A 16349-nucleotide genomic window follows, 5' to 3' on the forward strand; every position below is an offset into this window, starting at 1 on the left:
GCGTGCTTCGACAGCGCATTGATACCTTCACTCGGAGTTGTACCATTTTTTTTAGACAGGGCGGACGGACCGCATTCGCCCGCCTGGCCGTGCCCGACGAGGAGCGCTCTCGGCCGGCTTGGGAGGCAGACGGCAGCCCCTCCTGGAAGTGTGATTTTACCATGGGCCTCATGCGGAAAAATGACAAAGTCCCAATTTTACCATGGGGCTCGAGTTGTACCATTTTTTTTAGACAGGGTGGACGGACCAGGGCATTCGCCCGCCTGGCCGTGCCCGAAGAGGAGTGAAGGTATCAATGTGCTGTCGAAGCGCGCAGAAGGTGTTAGTACGCCTGTCATTATAGTGCGGACTTTCCATAGCATAGAAAATTGCCACGTTTCAATTTGTGTAACTGAACTTTGTTTCATGTCACTGGTCATATAAACCTATGTAAACAGGAAAAACGCGGAAGAGTTTGGTCGCATCTAACTACAGCCCCAAAAAATACCATTGGCCGTACTGAGCCTAGCTACATTGCTAACAGGAGTGACAGCGCGTCTGACTGACTGGGAGGTCGCGCAAAGCTCGGAGAGGTACGGATCAGCTCGTCTCAATTCAGAGAAGAACATATTTCATTATGGAAGTACGGTGGACTGTTCCTTTAACCTAACCTGCATGTCTTTGGACTGTGGGGGAAACCGGAGCACCCGGAGGAAACCCACGCGGACACGGGGAGAACATGCAAACTCCGCACAGAAAGGCCCTCGCCGGCCACGGGGCTCGAACCCGGACCTTCTTGCTGTGAGGCGACAGCGCTAACCACTACACCACCGTGCCGCCCGAGATTAATAATATAACTTCTAAACATAGGCTGTAATAGCACAATTTATTTTATTTGTTTTATAATTAATTTTTAATTTGTTTATATATTTAAGGATCTTATCAGTCTCATTTTATTACATATTCATCAATCTATCATGGCTGGTATATCACTGGGTTGTTTTTTTTTTACACAATGTGACATTATGTCACTCTAGGATGCGCTACTTTGGTACTGTCTAATGTTTACTGTTTTTAAACATTTCTGTAATATTTCAAATGTTTGTATGTTAAGTGTGTCCTTTGTTTTAAATGTTTTGTATGAGTGGAGATCACTTGGCTGCACACCAAATCTACCTTTGGGTACAAATAAAGTAATCTAATCTAAGGTGCCAAACTCATTTCAGCGATTGGGCCATGTTACACATACAGTGACTAGAAAGCTATTTAATATTAAATGGGGTTCATACACAGATGTGTCGAAGATGGCAGATGTTTACAGGTCCCCCAGAATGTTTAAATTGAGCAAAGTATTTGACTCACTTTGAAATCTCCAATACGAGGAGCAGGACTTGGGTTCAGTACACACCTTTTCCACCTGGGGGAAAATAACAATAAACTTGCATCCATTACCAGTCCACAATGAAGATGAGAACTTAATTGGTCTTAAATGATCCACTATGCCTACTTTGATCAAAAGGTGCAGGCTCTTTGTTGGTACCTCAAATAGTGAAAGCGACAGCGAGGGGCAGAGCTTTCTCTGACAAAGCCCCACACTTGTATAATAGCTTTCCAGTCAGTGGTCAGGACTCAGACACAGTTTCAGTGTTGAAGTCTCGGCCGAAAATATATTTGTGTAGTCAAGCCTTTTGCCAGGAGCCTTTTTTAGGTCAAGATGCAATTATTGGGCATGGAGCATTTTGGTAAACTGGGATGTTTGGATGCTGGGATGTTTGTAATATATTACATATTACACGCTGCCTGGGCAAAAAAAAAGTCGCACACCAATATTTCTTTGGACCACACCGCTGTTTAGCTGCGAGTTCTTGTCACATTTTGTGTGCATGTGTGTAAATGCTCTTATTTTCACGATTAAACATAGCCATAGCCAGAGTTCCAACCGTATTTCTTACGCATAGTTGACGGTTCACCGCTATTTTTCCAGGTTTTAATAATGCATTGGAGACTTCTTAACCCAATTCCTGTAATTTCAGCAACCTCCTTGGCTGTTTTCTTTGCCTGATGCAGGCCGATAATTTGACCCTTCTGAAACACAGTAACATCTTTTCCATGACCACAGGTCTTCTGACATGGTTGTTTTAAAATGTGAAGCTACTCATTGCATCAATTAGAAGAATTGTTTCAAGAATTGTTTCCAGCTGAAACATACTAATTACTGCAGCAATTATCCAATCTGCAGTAATCCAGTCGGCTAAGCTGGCTGGGACATGCCGTCAGACTTCCGCCAGAAAGACTTGCCAGCCAAGTTCTCCAATGGAACCCACATGGGCAGCGGCGGAGGGGACGTCCAAAGATGAACTGGCGTCAGACGGTCCAGAGGGACCTCCGGTCAGTCAGCAAGGGATGGAGAGATGCGTGCGGCTAGCCGCAGACAGAAACAGCTGGACAGCCTTGGCTGCCTTGTGCGTCTTAAGATGCGGGAGCCCCTGAGTCTAAGGCCCTGTCCACACGGCAACGGATTCAGGTGAATCTGATAAAATTGTTTATCGTTTCGGCCTGGCGTCCACACGGCACCGGCGTTTTGGGTGCCCCAAAACGATATTTTTTGAGAACTGGTTCCAGAGTGGAAAAATCTGGCAACGGCGCCGTTGCGAAGTCGTCTGGATGAGTAGAACGGATTTGTTTACGATGACGTCACAACCACATGACTAGAACAAGCAGCACTCTCGCTGTTTTGTATGAACCACTGCATTGCATTCACTTTTGTATACAGCTTTTCTTTTAAATAAACAAGTAACTGAACCATTTCTTGAATTTCTTTTTTTTTTATTGGATAAGACTGCTTTTCAAAATGTTCACACACAATATATAGTTATATAAATTATATAAAAATGCTTTTCAAAATGTTCACACACAATAAGAAAATTAAGTTATATAAAACTATGCACACTAATAAAACTAATTTGTACACACAGAAGGCACGATTTCCTCGCGTAGTCGCAGCCATCTTCTTCTTCTTGTTGTTGTGTGTTTGTTCCTGTGAGTGCTTCACGCCGGGTAGAGGAAGGGGTTTATGCGCATGCGTCCTACTTCTTCTTTTGTTCTGGTGTCTCCGATGGGACCGTCTTACAGCGCACGTAGAGGTGTGGCATGTGTATTGCATCGTTTTCAGCAAGCGTTGCGTTGCCATATGTACCTGATATTTTACTGGTCCGTTGCCCATGTGGACGCGATATTTTTTTTAATAAAATCTCGTTGTCGTGTGGATGTAGCCTGAGTCTAAGGCTACATCCACACGACAATGGCAACGAGATTTTTTTTTAGCGGGTAAAAAAAATATCGCACCCACATGCGCAACGGATCAGTAAAATATCAGGTACATATGGCAACGCAACGCTTGCTGAAAACGATGCAATACAGATGCCACACCTCTACGTGCGCTGTAAGACGGTCCCATCGGAGACACCAGAACTAGAAAAAGTAGGACGCATGCGCATAAACCCCTTCTTCTACCCGGCGTGATGACTTGTTCTAGTCATGTGGTTGTGACGTCATCGAAAACAAATCCGTTCTACTCATCCAGATGACTTCGCAATGGCGCCGTTGCCAGATTTTTCCGCTCTGGAAATCGTTCTCAAAAAATATCGTTTTGGGGCACCCAGAACGCCGGTGCCGTGTGGACGCCAGGCCGAAATGATAAAAAATTTTATCGGATTCACCTGAATCCGTTGCCGTGTGGACAGGGCCTAAGTAAGTAATGATCCGGTCAAAGGCTCTTAAGTATTTGTTTGTTGAAATTCAAAGGGCGAGTGAGTGAGAGCGCCGGGGACTCACCTGGTGTACGAAAAGTAGCAGAGCAATATCACCGGCAGCAAGAACAGAGCCAGACAGACTGTGGCGAAAGAGGTATCTGAAGTGTCTGCTTCTGAACACACACACAGAACACACTTCACACACATTTATCGACTGCTTTTACTGGCCATATGACAAAAATATAATATTACAACACGTGAATAATGTTGTTTTTTTTTAACATATAAACCATTGAAAATCTTCAAATCTCGAAACCTGAAAACATCCTAAGAATAAAAAAAATGCCAGGATCTATAAAAAAGCATGGATATGCTCATTAAAAAAAATGGCTCCATGTCTTCTTGTCCTCTTGTGATACCAAACAGATACCCGACTTTCAGTCAACTCCAGATGAATGAAATTTAAATCCAGGAGTGTGTGCTGAGTAAAGAATAATGCTTGATGGGGCTTGCTGTTATCGAAAAATAACTCAACAACGAAGTGGTAGGATGCGCCCCAACATGAAGTGATATTGTGAAGTTGAATATTTTTCACTAAAAGCACATCCCAATTGTTTTATTCCTCTTATGCAAGAACAATTTGCCAATGCTACGAATTTTTAATTCTTAACGAACGTCCATATCAGCTTGTACCTCCTGTATCGATTTCTAGTTTTGCACCCCAAAGCAAAAAAAAAAAAAAAATGGAGGAAACCAATTAGCCAATTGGTGGAGGGATTTAAGTCACGTGAACAAATTACAAAGCAATGGAGGCAAATACTCTTCTTACTGTTAGTGGGTCCTGTCGTCCAGTAAATAGAGGGACCCCAGTGACTCCAAACGCCTTTGTAATGTGTCTGATGAGGGCTTGAGCGCACATGAGCTGTGTAGTTATTGTTAGGTGCAAAGATGGACACTGGCACCGACACATTGGTTTGACTGGAACGGACATCCGCCACCTGCAAGCGCACACACGTTATAACCTTTGACATGTAAATAAGAAAAGGAAATCACGCCTGTTCACCATCTGTTGCATACAATTCTATTTCTAGCTACTCTTCCTCTCAATCCACGGTGTATGCAGTGTTGGGAGGGTTACTTTTAAAATGTATCCCACGACGGATTAAAGAACACGTCCTAAAATATAATTTGTAATGTATTCCATCATATTATTCAAAGAAGATATGATGGAATACATTTATTTGTCACATGCACACTTCAAGCACAGTGAGCTTCATCCTCTGCATTTAACCCATCTGAAGCAGTGAACAGCCATACTACAGCGCCTGGGGAGCAGTTAGGGGTTAGATACCTTGCTCAAGGGCACTTCAGCCCAAGGCTACTCCACGTTAACCAAACTGCATGTCTTTGAACTGTGGAGGAAACCGGAGCACCCGGAGGAAACCTGCAAACTCCACACAGAAAGGCCCCTACTGGCCGCTGGGCTCGAACCCAGAACCTTCTTGCTGTAAGGCGACAGTGCTAACCATTACACCACCGTGCCATGCACTAATTTTATCTGGAAATTAGTGTTTTACTGGGAAATACGCCATTCGTATTTTTAATACGCGCGCCATGCAGGACAAGGAGAACCAAAACTGTGACACATTTTTCTATACAGTTAGGTCCATATATATTTGGACACTGACACAAATTTTCTTTTTTACTTGTTTACTGAAACATATTCAAGTTATAGTTATATAATGGACATGGCCATAAAGTCCAGACTTTCAGCTTTCATTTGAGGGTATCCACATTAAAATTGGATGAAGGGTTTAGGAGTTTCAGCTCCTTAACATGTGCCACCCCATTTTTAAAGGGACCAAAAGTAATTGGACAATTGACTCATGGGCAGGTGTGGGCAATTCCTTCGTTATGTCATTCTCAATTCAGCAGATAAAAGGCCTGGAGTTTATTTGAGGTGTGGTGCTTGCATTTGGAAGATTTTGCTGTGAAGAAAACATGCGGTCAAAGGAGCTCTCCATGCAGGTGAAACAAGCCATCCTTAAGCTGCGAAAACAGAAAAAAACCATCCGAGAAATTGCTACAATATTAGGAGTGGCAAAATCTACAGTTTGGTACATCCTGAGAAAGAAAGAAAGCACTGGTGAACTCGTCAATGCAAAAAGACCTGGACGCCCACAGAAGACAACAGTGGTGGATGACTGCAGAATAATTTCCATGGTGAAGAGAAACCCCTTCACAACAGCCAACCAAGTGAACAACACTCTCCAGGAGGTAGGTGTATCAATATCCAAATCTACCATAAAGAGAAGACTGCATGAAAGTAAATACAGAGGGTTCACTGCACGGTGCAAGCCACTCATAAGCCTCAAAAATAAAAAGGCTAGATTGGACTTTGCTAAAAAACATCTAAAAAAGCCAGCACAGTTCTGGAAGAACATTCTTTGGACAGATGAAACCAAGATCAACCTCTACCAGAATGATGGAAAGAAAAAAGTATGGCGAAGGCGTGGTACAGCTCATGATCCAAAGCATACCACATCATCTGGAAAACACAGTGGAGGCAGTGTGATGACTTGGGCATGCATGGCTCCCAGTGGCACTGGGTCACTAGTGTTTATTGATGATGTGACACAGGACAGAAGCAGCCAGATGAATTCTGAGGTATTCAGAGACATACTGTGTGCTCAAATCCAGCCAAACTGATTGGTCGGCGTTTCATAATACACATGGACAGTGACCCAAAACATAAAGCCAAAGCAACCCAGGAGTTTATTAAAGCAAAGAAGTGGAATATTCTTGAATGGCCAAGTCAGTCACCTGATCTCAACCCAATTGAGCAGCATTTCACTTGTTAAAGACTAAACTTCAGACAGAAAGGCCCACAAACAAACAGCAACTGAAAACCGCTGCAGTAAAGGCCTGGCAGAGCATTAAAAAGGAGGAAACACAGCGTCTGGTGATGTCCATGAGTTCAAGACTTCAGGCAGTCATTGCCAACAAAGGGTTTTCAACCAAGTATTAGAAATGAACATTTTATTTACAATTATTTAATTTGTCCAATTACTTTTGAACCCCTGAAATGAAGGGATTGTGTTTAAAAAATGCTTTAGTTCCTCACATTTTTATGCAATCATTTTGTTCAACCCACTGAATTAAAGCTGAAAGTCTAAACTTCAACTGCATCTGAATTGTTTTGTTCAAAATTCATTGTGGTAATGTACAGAACCAAAATTACAAAAATGTTGTCTCTGTCCAAATATTTATGGACCTAACTGTAAGTCAGTCGTGAGGAAATCGATGAATTGTTTTGATAAATTTGGCTACTTTTCGTTTGTGAATGTGTCAATATGATAAAAAGTAAATCACACGTTGGCTTGAAGATCTCATCTCATCTCATTATCTGTAGCCGCTTTATCCTGTTCTACAGGGTCGCAGGAACACTGGAGCCTATCCCAGCTGACTACGGGCGAAAGGCGGGGTACACCCTGGACAAGTCGCCAGGTCATCACAGGGCTGACACATAGACACAGACAACCATTCACACTCACATTCACACCTACGGTCAATTTAGAGTCACCAGTTAACCTAACCTGCATGTCTTTGGACTGTGGGGGAAACCGGAGCACCCGGAGGAAACCCACGTGGACACGGGAAGAACATGCAAACTCCACACAGAAAGGCCCTCGCCGGCCACGGGGCTCGAACCCGGACCTTCTTACTGTGAGGCGACAGCGCTAACCACTACACCACCGTGCCGCCCTGGCTTGAAGATGTGAAGTTTATTTTCTGGTGTTGGAAAAACTCACATTTTTCATATGAAATGCATCGCGGATCCGAGTGATGTATTTCCCGATATTTCACTCCGATGATGTCACTCCCAGCTTTTTCCCGCTGACTAGACGCGCGTTGTCAAAATGGCGAACCGGTTCGAAATTAAAATTCATTTGATTAACTTGCATATTTTTTTGCGGATTTGTCCATATAATATAAAAAAAAACATGACATGGTGGTGCAAAGATATGAAGTTTATCTTCTCGTGTTGAAAATATTTTCACTTCGCTCACTCATGATGTATACATTCAGCACTCGAAGATAAACTTCATATCTTCACGCCACTGTGGAATATCCTCTGTACATTCCTCAATGCGAGTAACGTATTATAAATACTTTGGATTACTTTTAAGTTGTCTTACATTTCATGTCACAAGATACTGCTCGCTCGACTATTCTGTTGTTGTATCAGCTGGCTGAAGACCTTTGAGTAACCCTGAATAAATATTAACACTTACTGTAGAGAAGCAAATGCTATTTGAGTCGGTTCACAAAAGTCATTTGATGTTTAGTCTGGTGGAAAAAAAAAAGAGAGCGAGAGAATGCCCAGATTTTCATCGCCCTTTTCTTTATTTCCAGAAGTGCAAGAGTAAAAAACCACTCTTTTTATACTTAATTTATTGTTATATAATCATTTAGAGGGTGGTGTAGTGGTTAGCACTGTTGCCTCACAGCAAGAAGGTTCTGGGTTCGAGCCCCGTGGCCAGCGAGGGCCTTTCTGTGCGGAGTCTGCATGTTCTCCCCGTGTCTGTGTGGGTTTCCTCCGGGTGCTCCGGTTTCCCCCACAGTCCAAAGACATGCAGGTTAGGATAATCTGTGGCTCTAAATTGACCGTAGATTTGAATGTGAATGGTCGTTTGTCTCTTTCAAGGATCTGGCGACTTGTCCAGGGTGTACCCCCCACCTCTTGCCCATAGTCAGCTGGGATAGGCTCCAGCTTGCCTGCGACCCTGCACAGGATAAGCGGTTATGGATGGATAATCATTTAGTTATCACTTTGTTTTCTGAAGTGCATTTTGTGTTGCAACAAATCTTAAAAATGGCACAAGAGAAGGAAAAGGGATCCTTTACCTTTTCTTGATTTAAAATGATGAATTCATAAAATATAATTTCCACAAAGTCAGATGTTAACATTATTACAGTATTTACTGTTTATTTGTGGGCATCCTTCTGTCTCGCAAGACGATGGATTTTACGCCATGAATTCAGTCTGGTGTAGAGCTGCAGCGCCTGATATGGCTGCGCAGTCCGATCCTTGAGTGACAGACTCTGTTACACTTGTTACAAATAAATGTCACATCCAACTGAGCTGTTCTCTGCTGTCTATGCTCTCTCTTCTCTTCCCACTCTTGGCCTCTCTTTTGGTCACTTGCCAACACACCATCTTTGACAGCCCACCTCTATTTGCTGCGATCTCGTGCTAGAGATTGCCAAGAGTCTGGGTTCAGGTTGCATGCCTTGATGTCACGTTTACAGACGTCTTTGAAGCATAAGGTGGGCATGGCAACAGGTCTACTACCAACAGCAAGCTCCCCATACAGCACATCCTTTGGGATTCTACCATCATCCATTCTACAAATGTGTCCAAGCCAACAGAAACGTCTCGGGGGAAAGCTGAGCAAACATGCTAGGTAGAACGGCTCGTTTTAAAACTTCCTGATTTGGGACACATTCTTTCCATGCGATGCCAAGGATTCTTCTGAGACAGCGGAGGTGGAAAGTGTTTCGTCAACGTTCTTGATGGGAGTAGGCTGTCCAAATTTCATTCCCGTACAAAAATGTACTCGGTATGCAGGCCTGGTAGACCTTTATCTTTGTGTTGACAGTCAACATGGTGTTCTCCCACACTCTCTTTGCGAGCCTTGACATTGATGTTGCTGCTTTGCCAATGCTGCTTTGCCAATGCCAATGTGTCCAAGCCAACAGAAACGTCTCGGGGGAAAGCTGAGCAAACATACTAGGTAGAACGGCTCGTTTTAAAACTTCCTGATTTGGGACACGTTCTTTCCATGCGATGCCAAGGATTCTTCTGAGACAGCGGAGGTGGAAAGTGTTTCGTCAACGTTCTTGATGGGAGTAGGCTGTCCAAATTTCATTCCCGTACAAAAATGTACTCGGTATGCAGGCCTGGTAGACCTTTATCTTTGTGTTGACAGTCAACATGGTGTTCTCCCACACTCTCTTTGTGAGCCTTGACATTGATGTTGCTGCTTTGCCAACGCGTTTATCCAGTTCTGCATCAAGTGACGTATTGCTGGAAATGGTGGAGCCTAGGTATGTAAATTCATCCACAACATCAATGGTCTGATCATCAGCACGGATGACAGGGGTCTTGCTGACATCCTGGCCCAGAATTTTAGTCTTCTTGATGCTTATTGTCAGACCAAACTCTTTGCATGCAAGTGCAAACTGCTGATCAGCTTTTGAAGAGCCTCGTGTGTGTGATCCATAGCAGCAGCATCTGCAAACAGCAACTTTCTGTTCGACACATGTCCAATCTTGGTTTTCGCTCGTAGGCGAGCAATATTGAAGAGCCTACGATCGCTGCGTGAATAGAGGGATATGCCATCCTCTTCAGCATTAAAGGCATGGATAAGGAGCAAAGAAAAGAAGATGCCAAATAGCATACAGTGGTGCTTGAAAGTTTGTGAACCCTTTAGAATTTTCTATATTTCTGCATAAATATGACCTAAAACAACATCAGATTTTCACACAAGTCCTAAAAGTAGATAAAGAGAACCCAGTTAAACAAATGAGACAAAAATATTATACTTGGTCATTTATTTATGGAGGAAAATGATCCAATAATACATATCTGTGAGTGGCAAAAGTATGTGAACCTTTGCTTTTAGTATCTGGTGTGACCTCCTTGTGCAACAATAACTGCAACTAAATGTTTCCGGTAACTGTTGATCAGTCCTGCACACCGGCTTGGAGGAATTTTAGCCCGTTCCTCCATACAGAACAGCTTCAGCTCTGAGATGTTGGTGGGTTTCCTCACATGAAATGCTCGTTTCAGGTCCTTCCACAACATTTCAATTGGATTAAGGTCAGGACTTTGACTTGGTCATTCCAAAACATTAACTTTATTCTTCTTTAACCATTCTTTGGTAGAACGACTTGTGTGCTGAGGGTCGTTGTCTTGCTGCATGATCCACCTTCTCTTGAGATTCAGTTCATGGACAGATGGCCTGATATTTTCCTTTAGAATTCGCTGGTATAATTCAGAATTCATTGTTCTATCAATGATGGCAAGCTGTCCTGGCCCAGATACAGCAAAACAGACCCAAACCATGATACTACCACGACCATGTTTCACAGATGGGACAAGGTTCTTATGCTGGAATGCAGTGTTTTCCTTTCTCCAAACATAACGCTTCTCATTGAAATGAAAAAGTTCTATTTTGGTCTCATCCAGCCACAAAACATTTTTCCAATAGCCTTCTGGCTTGTCCACGTGATCTTTAGCAAACTGCAGATGAGCAGCAATGTTCTTTTTGGAGAGCAGTGGCTTTCTCCTTGCAACTCTGCCATGCACACCATTGTTGTTTAGTGTTCTCCTGATGGTGGACTCATGAACATTGGCTAATATTAATGTGAGAGAGGCCTTCAGTTGCTTAGAAGTTACCCTGGGGTCCTTTGTGACCTCGCCGACTATTAAACACCTTGCTCTTGGAGTGATCTTTGTTGGTCGACCACTCCTGGGGAGGGTAACAATGGTCTTGAATTTCCTCTGTTTGTACACAATCTGTCTGACTGTGGATTGATGGTTTTGTAACCTTTTCCAGCCTGATGAGCATCAACAACGCTTTTTCTGAGGTCCTCAGAAATCTCCTTTGTTCTTGCCATGATACACTTCCACAAACATGTGTTGCGAAGATCAGACTTTGATAGATCCCTGTTCTTTAAATAAAACAGGGTGCCCATTCACATTTGATTGTCATCCCATTGATTGAAAACACCTGACTCTAATTTCACCTTCAAATTAATTGCTAATCCTAGAGGTTCACATACTTTTGCCACTCACAGATATGTAATATTGGATCATTTTCCTCAATAAATAAATGACCAAGTATAATATTTTTGTCTCATTTGTTTAACTGGGTTCTCTTTATCTACTTTTAGGACTTGTGTGAAAATCTGACAATGTTTTAGGTCATATTTATGCAGAAATATAGAAAATTCTAAAGGGTTCACAAACTTTCAAGCACCACTGTAGGTGCCAGTACACATCCTTGCTTTACTACACTTTTGATGGTAAAAGGCTCAGACAATGTTCCATCAAACTGAATAGTGCCTTTCATATCCTCATGAAAGGATATGATAATTTTAAGGAGCTTTGGAGGGCATCCAATCTTTTGAAGTAGCACAAACAGTCCACTTCTGCTCACCAAGTCAAAGGCCTTTGTAAGCTCGATGAAGGCAATGTACAACAGCTGTCTCTGCTCTCGACATTCCTCTTGCAGCTGACACAAGGAGAAAATCATATTGATTGTAGACCTGAAACCACACTGTGACTCGGGATAAATGCGAGCAGCGAGGGCCTGTAGTCTATTAAGGGCCACCTGGGCAAAGACCTTCTTGACAGTGCTTAGGAGGGAGTTGCCACGGTAATTTTTGCAGTAGCTGCGGTCACTCTTATTCTTATACAGGGTGATGATGTTGGCATCATGCATGTCTTGCCTTCTTCCCAGCACTGGCATAGGCGTTGATGGAGATGGTGGAGGAGAACTTTCCGACTTTGATGATCACACTTGGTAGGCTGTCTTTCCCTGGTGCCTTATGATTGCAAATGTTGTTGATCACTTTGGTCAGTTAATCCACTGAATCAAAACATCTAGTTCTTCCATGAATGTCAGACTCCCCGTGCTTTCCAAGACAACGTCAGTGACGATGTTCTCCCGAGAGTAAAGTTCTTCATAGAACTCAACCCACCGTTCCATCTGTTTGCTTCAGTCTGTGATGACCTCTCCATTGGATGCCTTCAGAGGTGCAGTCTTAACAATGGTACAACCAAGGGCCTTTTTAATCCATCATACATAGCATGGATGTTGCCAGAATCAATTGCTGCTTGGATGTTCATGCAAAGTTTCAGCCAGTACTCATTGGCACAGTGCCTGGCAGTTCTTTGGGCATTGCCCCTTGCCTTTCTCAGTGCTTCAAGAGTCTTCTCTGATGGATCCTTCTTGTGATTTAGAAGGGCCACTCTCTTGGCCTCAGTGGCATGTTCCATATCCGGAAGTCCAGCCTCAAACCAGTCAGGGTTACGCTTTGCTCTCTTACCAAAGAGATGTAAATATCACCAAATTTTCTACAGGTTATCTTCAGATCAAGCTTTGCAAAAGTTATCATATGGATTTTTGATTTTCAAAACCGTGTGTCCGTTACGGCCAATCTCGATCAAAGCCAGACTTAGTCTATGGACTCCGGAACCCATTTTGAGGAAGCACAAACCTTTTTTTTTTTTTTGCATCATTTGACCACTGTGGCTGCTGCAATAAGCATAAATGTGTTTGCACTAGGGCAGCACGGTGGTGTAGTGGTTAGCGCTGTCGCCTCACAGCAAGAAGGTCCGGGTTCGAGCCCCGTGGCCGGCGAGGGCCTTTCTGTGTGGAGTTTGCATGTTCTCCCCGTGTCCGCGTGGGTTTCCTCCGGGTGCTCTGGTTTCCCCCACAGTCCAAAGACATGCAGGTTAGGTTAACTGGTGACTCTAAATTGACCGTAGGTGTGAATGGTTGTCTGTGTCTATGTGTCAGCCCTGTGATGACCTGGCGACTTGTCCAGGGTGTACCCCACCTTTCGCCCGTAGTCAGCTGGGATAGGCTCCAGCTTGCCTGCGACCCTGTAGAACAGGATAAAGCGGCTAGAGATAATGAGATGAGATAATGAGATGAGAATGAGGTGTTTGCACTAATAACTGCTGATGTGTTTGCTTTTAAAGTCTGATTCATGTGTCTGGTGAGACCATGGGAGGTCCCAAGGCCAAGGCATAGCAATTTTTCATGTGAACCTAATTGATGTGGCTGCCGTATTGGATTTTAGTAAAAGGATTAAAAAGGTTCCACAGGTCATAAAGTTTGCCCAATCTTTACAAAACTTGGCATGGATGATCTTCGGGCTAAGCCTCACAAAAATTATTGAATGAATTTTTGATTTTTTTTAAACCATTTGTCCATGACAGCCAATCAAAATAGTAAGTAAGGGCATATCTTAACAACGCTTTAATGTGTTGACACCAAACTTGGTATATGGACTTGGGGCGCCTACCTGAAGACGTGCAGAAAGTTTTGTGTCATTCGACCATTTTTTGTTGATATGATTCTTGTATCAAGTGATATTCTGGAAGATTCCAAAGCTGACAAATTGATGTCAACTTAATTGACGTGGCCAGCATTTTGCTTTTTTTTCTTTTCTGAAAGCATGAAGAGACTTTACACAGGCCACAAGTTTTGTCTAATATTCATCAAATTTGTCAGACATGATCTTCAGACCAAGAAGGTTCGAAGTTATCAGAGGGATTTTTCATGTTTTGAAAGCGTTGGAATCGGCGGCAAGTCCTCCAAACATGCCATGAGCGCATCTCTCACGTACACCCATCTTTGGTGAATTTACATAAAACTTGCGATCAATGCTTACATCCACACTTGTTTAAAACATGAGCAGATCAAATCGCCATGGTGACTCTGCCCTGCTGAACATTGTGGTCCCCTCATTCCTGCTTGCAACTATATTTATGTATTTAATTCCCATTGTAACAAATGTTCATGGGCACCTGGGGGAGCTTTCTCTGGTGCTAAAGTCTTGAAATAAATGGCATTAAAAAAGCTAAGTTAGTTGATATATATAAATAAAAATTGGATAATTGTTGATAATGGTAAAGAGACATTTATTTTTGGAAGGAGTCTCCAGTATCAGTGCTTTATAATTGATTTCTGTTTTCCTGCCATTTTTAACAGCAATTTCCCAGAAATTGATATTTCCTTTTTCCAGAGTTGGCAAGCCACGATAAACTTGACCAGACCTCCAATACATTGGATTTCTCTTTATTCACACATCAATATTTAATCTTTTACAAAACACTTTCCATGGAGTGATAAACCGGCAAGGCCGTGGTGGTAAAAACCCTCTCTATTATTAAACTGTTCATTTCATCCCTGACAGGTTGCAAATCTACTGCATCTACTGTCAGTCTACGATAACACGAATATAAACAAATTTCCTGAGACACTAAACTATGGGAATCGTAAACCTCTTTGGTGTTGAGGTGTTTCAGCACATTCTAGATATTTTATTTCTGATTATGATGAATGGATTTGGGTTACTGACAGGAAGTGGGTTCAAAACATTTCTGAAGTCTTTTTATTTTTGGACCCACTCAGAGGCGTATATCCTCTTTGTGGTGACAGCACTCCTCGCTAAAAATATGTCCCCATGTCCTGCTTTCATCAAGTGACAGCAAAGTCCGACCATAAATTAAAGTTGGTCAGTTGTCAGTTTAGTCCTTTAGCCTTGCCACTATTCCTTCTTTTCACTCCTTTGATTCAAAATCGTACTATTATTCTTTTCAGTCATGCAATTTTGAAACATCGGCTAAGCTAGCACCACCATAAACAAAAGGATGCACCAGTGTTAGTTAGCAAACATGAAGTAACCTCATCATTGATCACGCTCTCTCTCTCTCTCTCTCTCTCTCTCTATATATATATATATATATATATATATACACACACACACTACCATTCAAAAGTTTGGGGTCACTTTGAAATGTCCTTATTTTTGAAAGAAAAGCACTGTTCTTTTCAATGAAGATGACTTTAAACTAATCAGAAATCCACTCTATACATTGCTAATGTGGTAAATGACTATTCTAGCTGCAAATGTCTGGTTTTTGGTGCAATATCTCCATAGGTGTATAGAGGCCCATTTCCAGCAACTCTCACTCCAGTGTTCTAATGGTACAATGTGTTTGCTCATTGCCTCAGAAGGCTAATGGATGATTAGAAAACCCTTGTACAATCATGTTAGCACAGCTGAAAACAGTTGAGCTCTTTAGAGAAGCTATAAAACTGACCTTCCTTTGAGCAGATTGAGTTTCTGGAGCATCACATTTGTGGGGTCGATTAAATGCTCAAAATGGCCAGAAAAATGTCTTGACTATATTTTCTATTCCTTTTACAACTTATGGTGGTAAATAAAAGTGTGACTTTTCATGGAAAACACAAAATTGTCTGGGTGACCCCAAACTTTTGAACGGTAGTGTGTGTGTGTATATATATATATATATATATATATATATATATATATATATATATATATATGGATGCTGTGTAAACTGAAAATAAAAACAGAATGCTAAAATTTCCAAATCATGGAAACCCTATATTTCATTGAAAATAACATAAAGACATTATCAGTTGTTGAAACTGAGAAGTTTTATTGTTTGAAAAATAGATGCTCATTTTAAATTGGATGTCAGCAATATGTTTCAGAAAAGTTGGAACAGGGGCATGTTTACCACTGTGTTGCATCACTTCTACTTTTAACAACACTCTGTAAACCTTTGGGAACTGACGAGACCAGTTGCTGTAGTTTTGAAAGAGAAATGTTGTCCCATTCTTGCCTGATATACAGTTTCAGTTGCTCAACAATTCGGGGTCTCCTTTGTCGTATTTTGCGCTTCACAATGCACCAAATGTTTTAAATGGGAGACAGGTCTGGAGTGCGGGCAGGCCAGTTTAGCACCCGGACTCTTTGACTACAGCACCATGCAGTTGTAAAATG

At 42.3% G+C, this 16349-nt stretch overlaps 1 protein-coding gene across 1 annotated transcript in view; it reads right to left on the reverse strand.

The window, feature by feature from the left end:
* Nucleotides 1–16349, reverse strand: part of LOC132886466 (interleukin-4 receptor subunit alpha) — a 30915-nt gene that overhangs the window by 8594 nt on the left and 5972 nt on the right. Inside the window, exons 6-8 of the mRNA XM_060921135.1 lie at nucleotides 4561–4729; nucleotides 3814–3904; nucleotides 1342–1396 (exon numbers count right to left, since the gene is read on the reverse strand). Coding sequence (XP_060777118.1) covers nucleotides 1342–1396; nucleotides 3814–3904; nucleotides 4561–4729 — 315 coding nt within the window. The remainder of the gene's footprint in view (nucleotides 1–1341; nucleotides 1397–3813; nucleotides 3905–4560; nucleotides 4730–16349) is intronic.

This window comes from Neoarius graeffei, chromosome 5 (assembly GCF_027579695.1).
Source record: "Neoarius graeffei isolate fNeoGra1 chromosome 5, fNeoGra1.pri, whole genome shotgun sequence".
In the NCBI taxonomy this organism is placed as follows: Eukaryota; Metazoa; Chordata; class Actinopteri; order Siluriformes; family Ariidae; genus Neoarius; species Neoarius graeffei.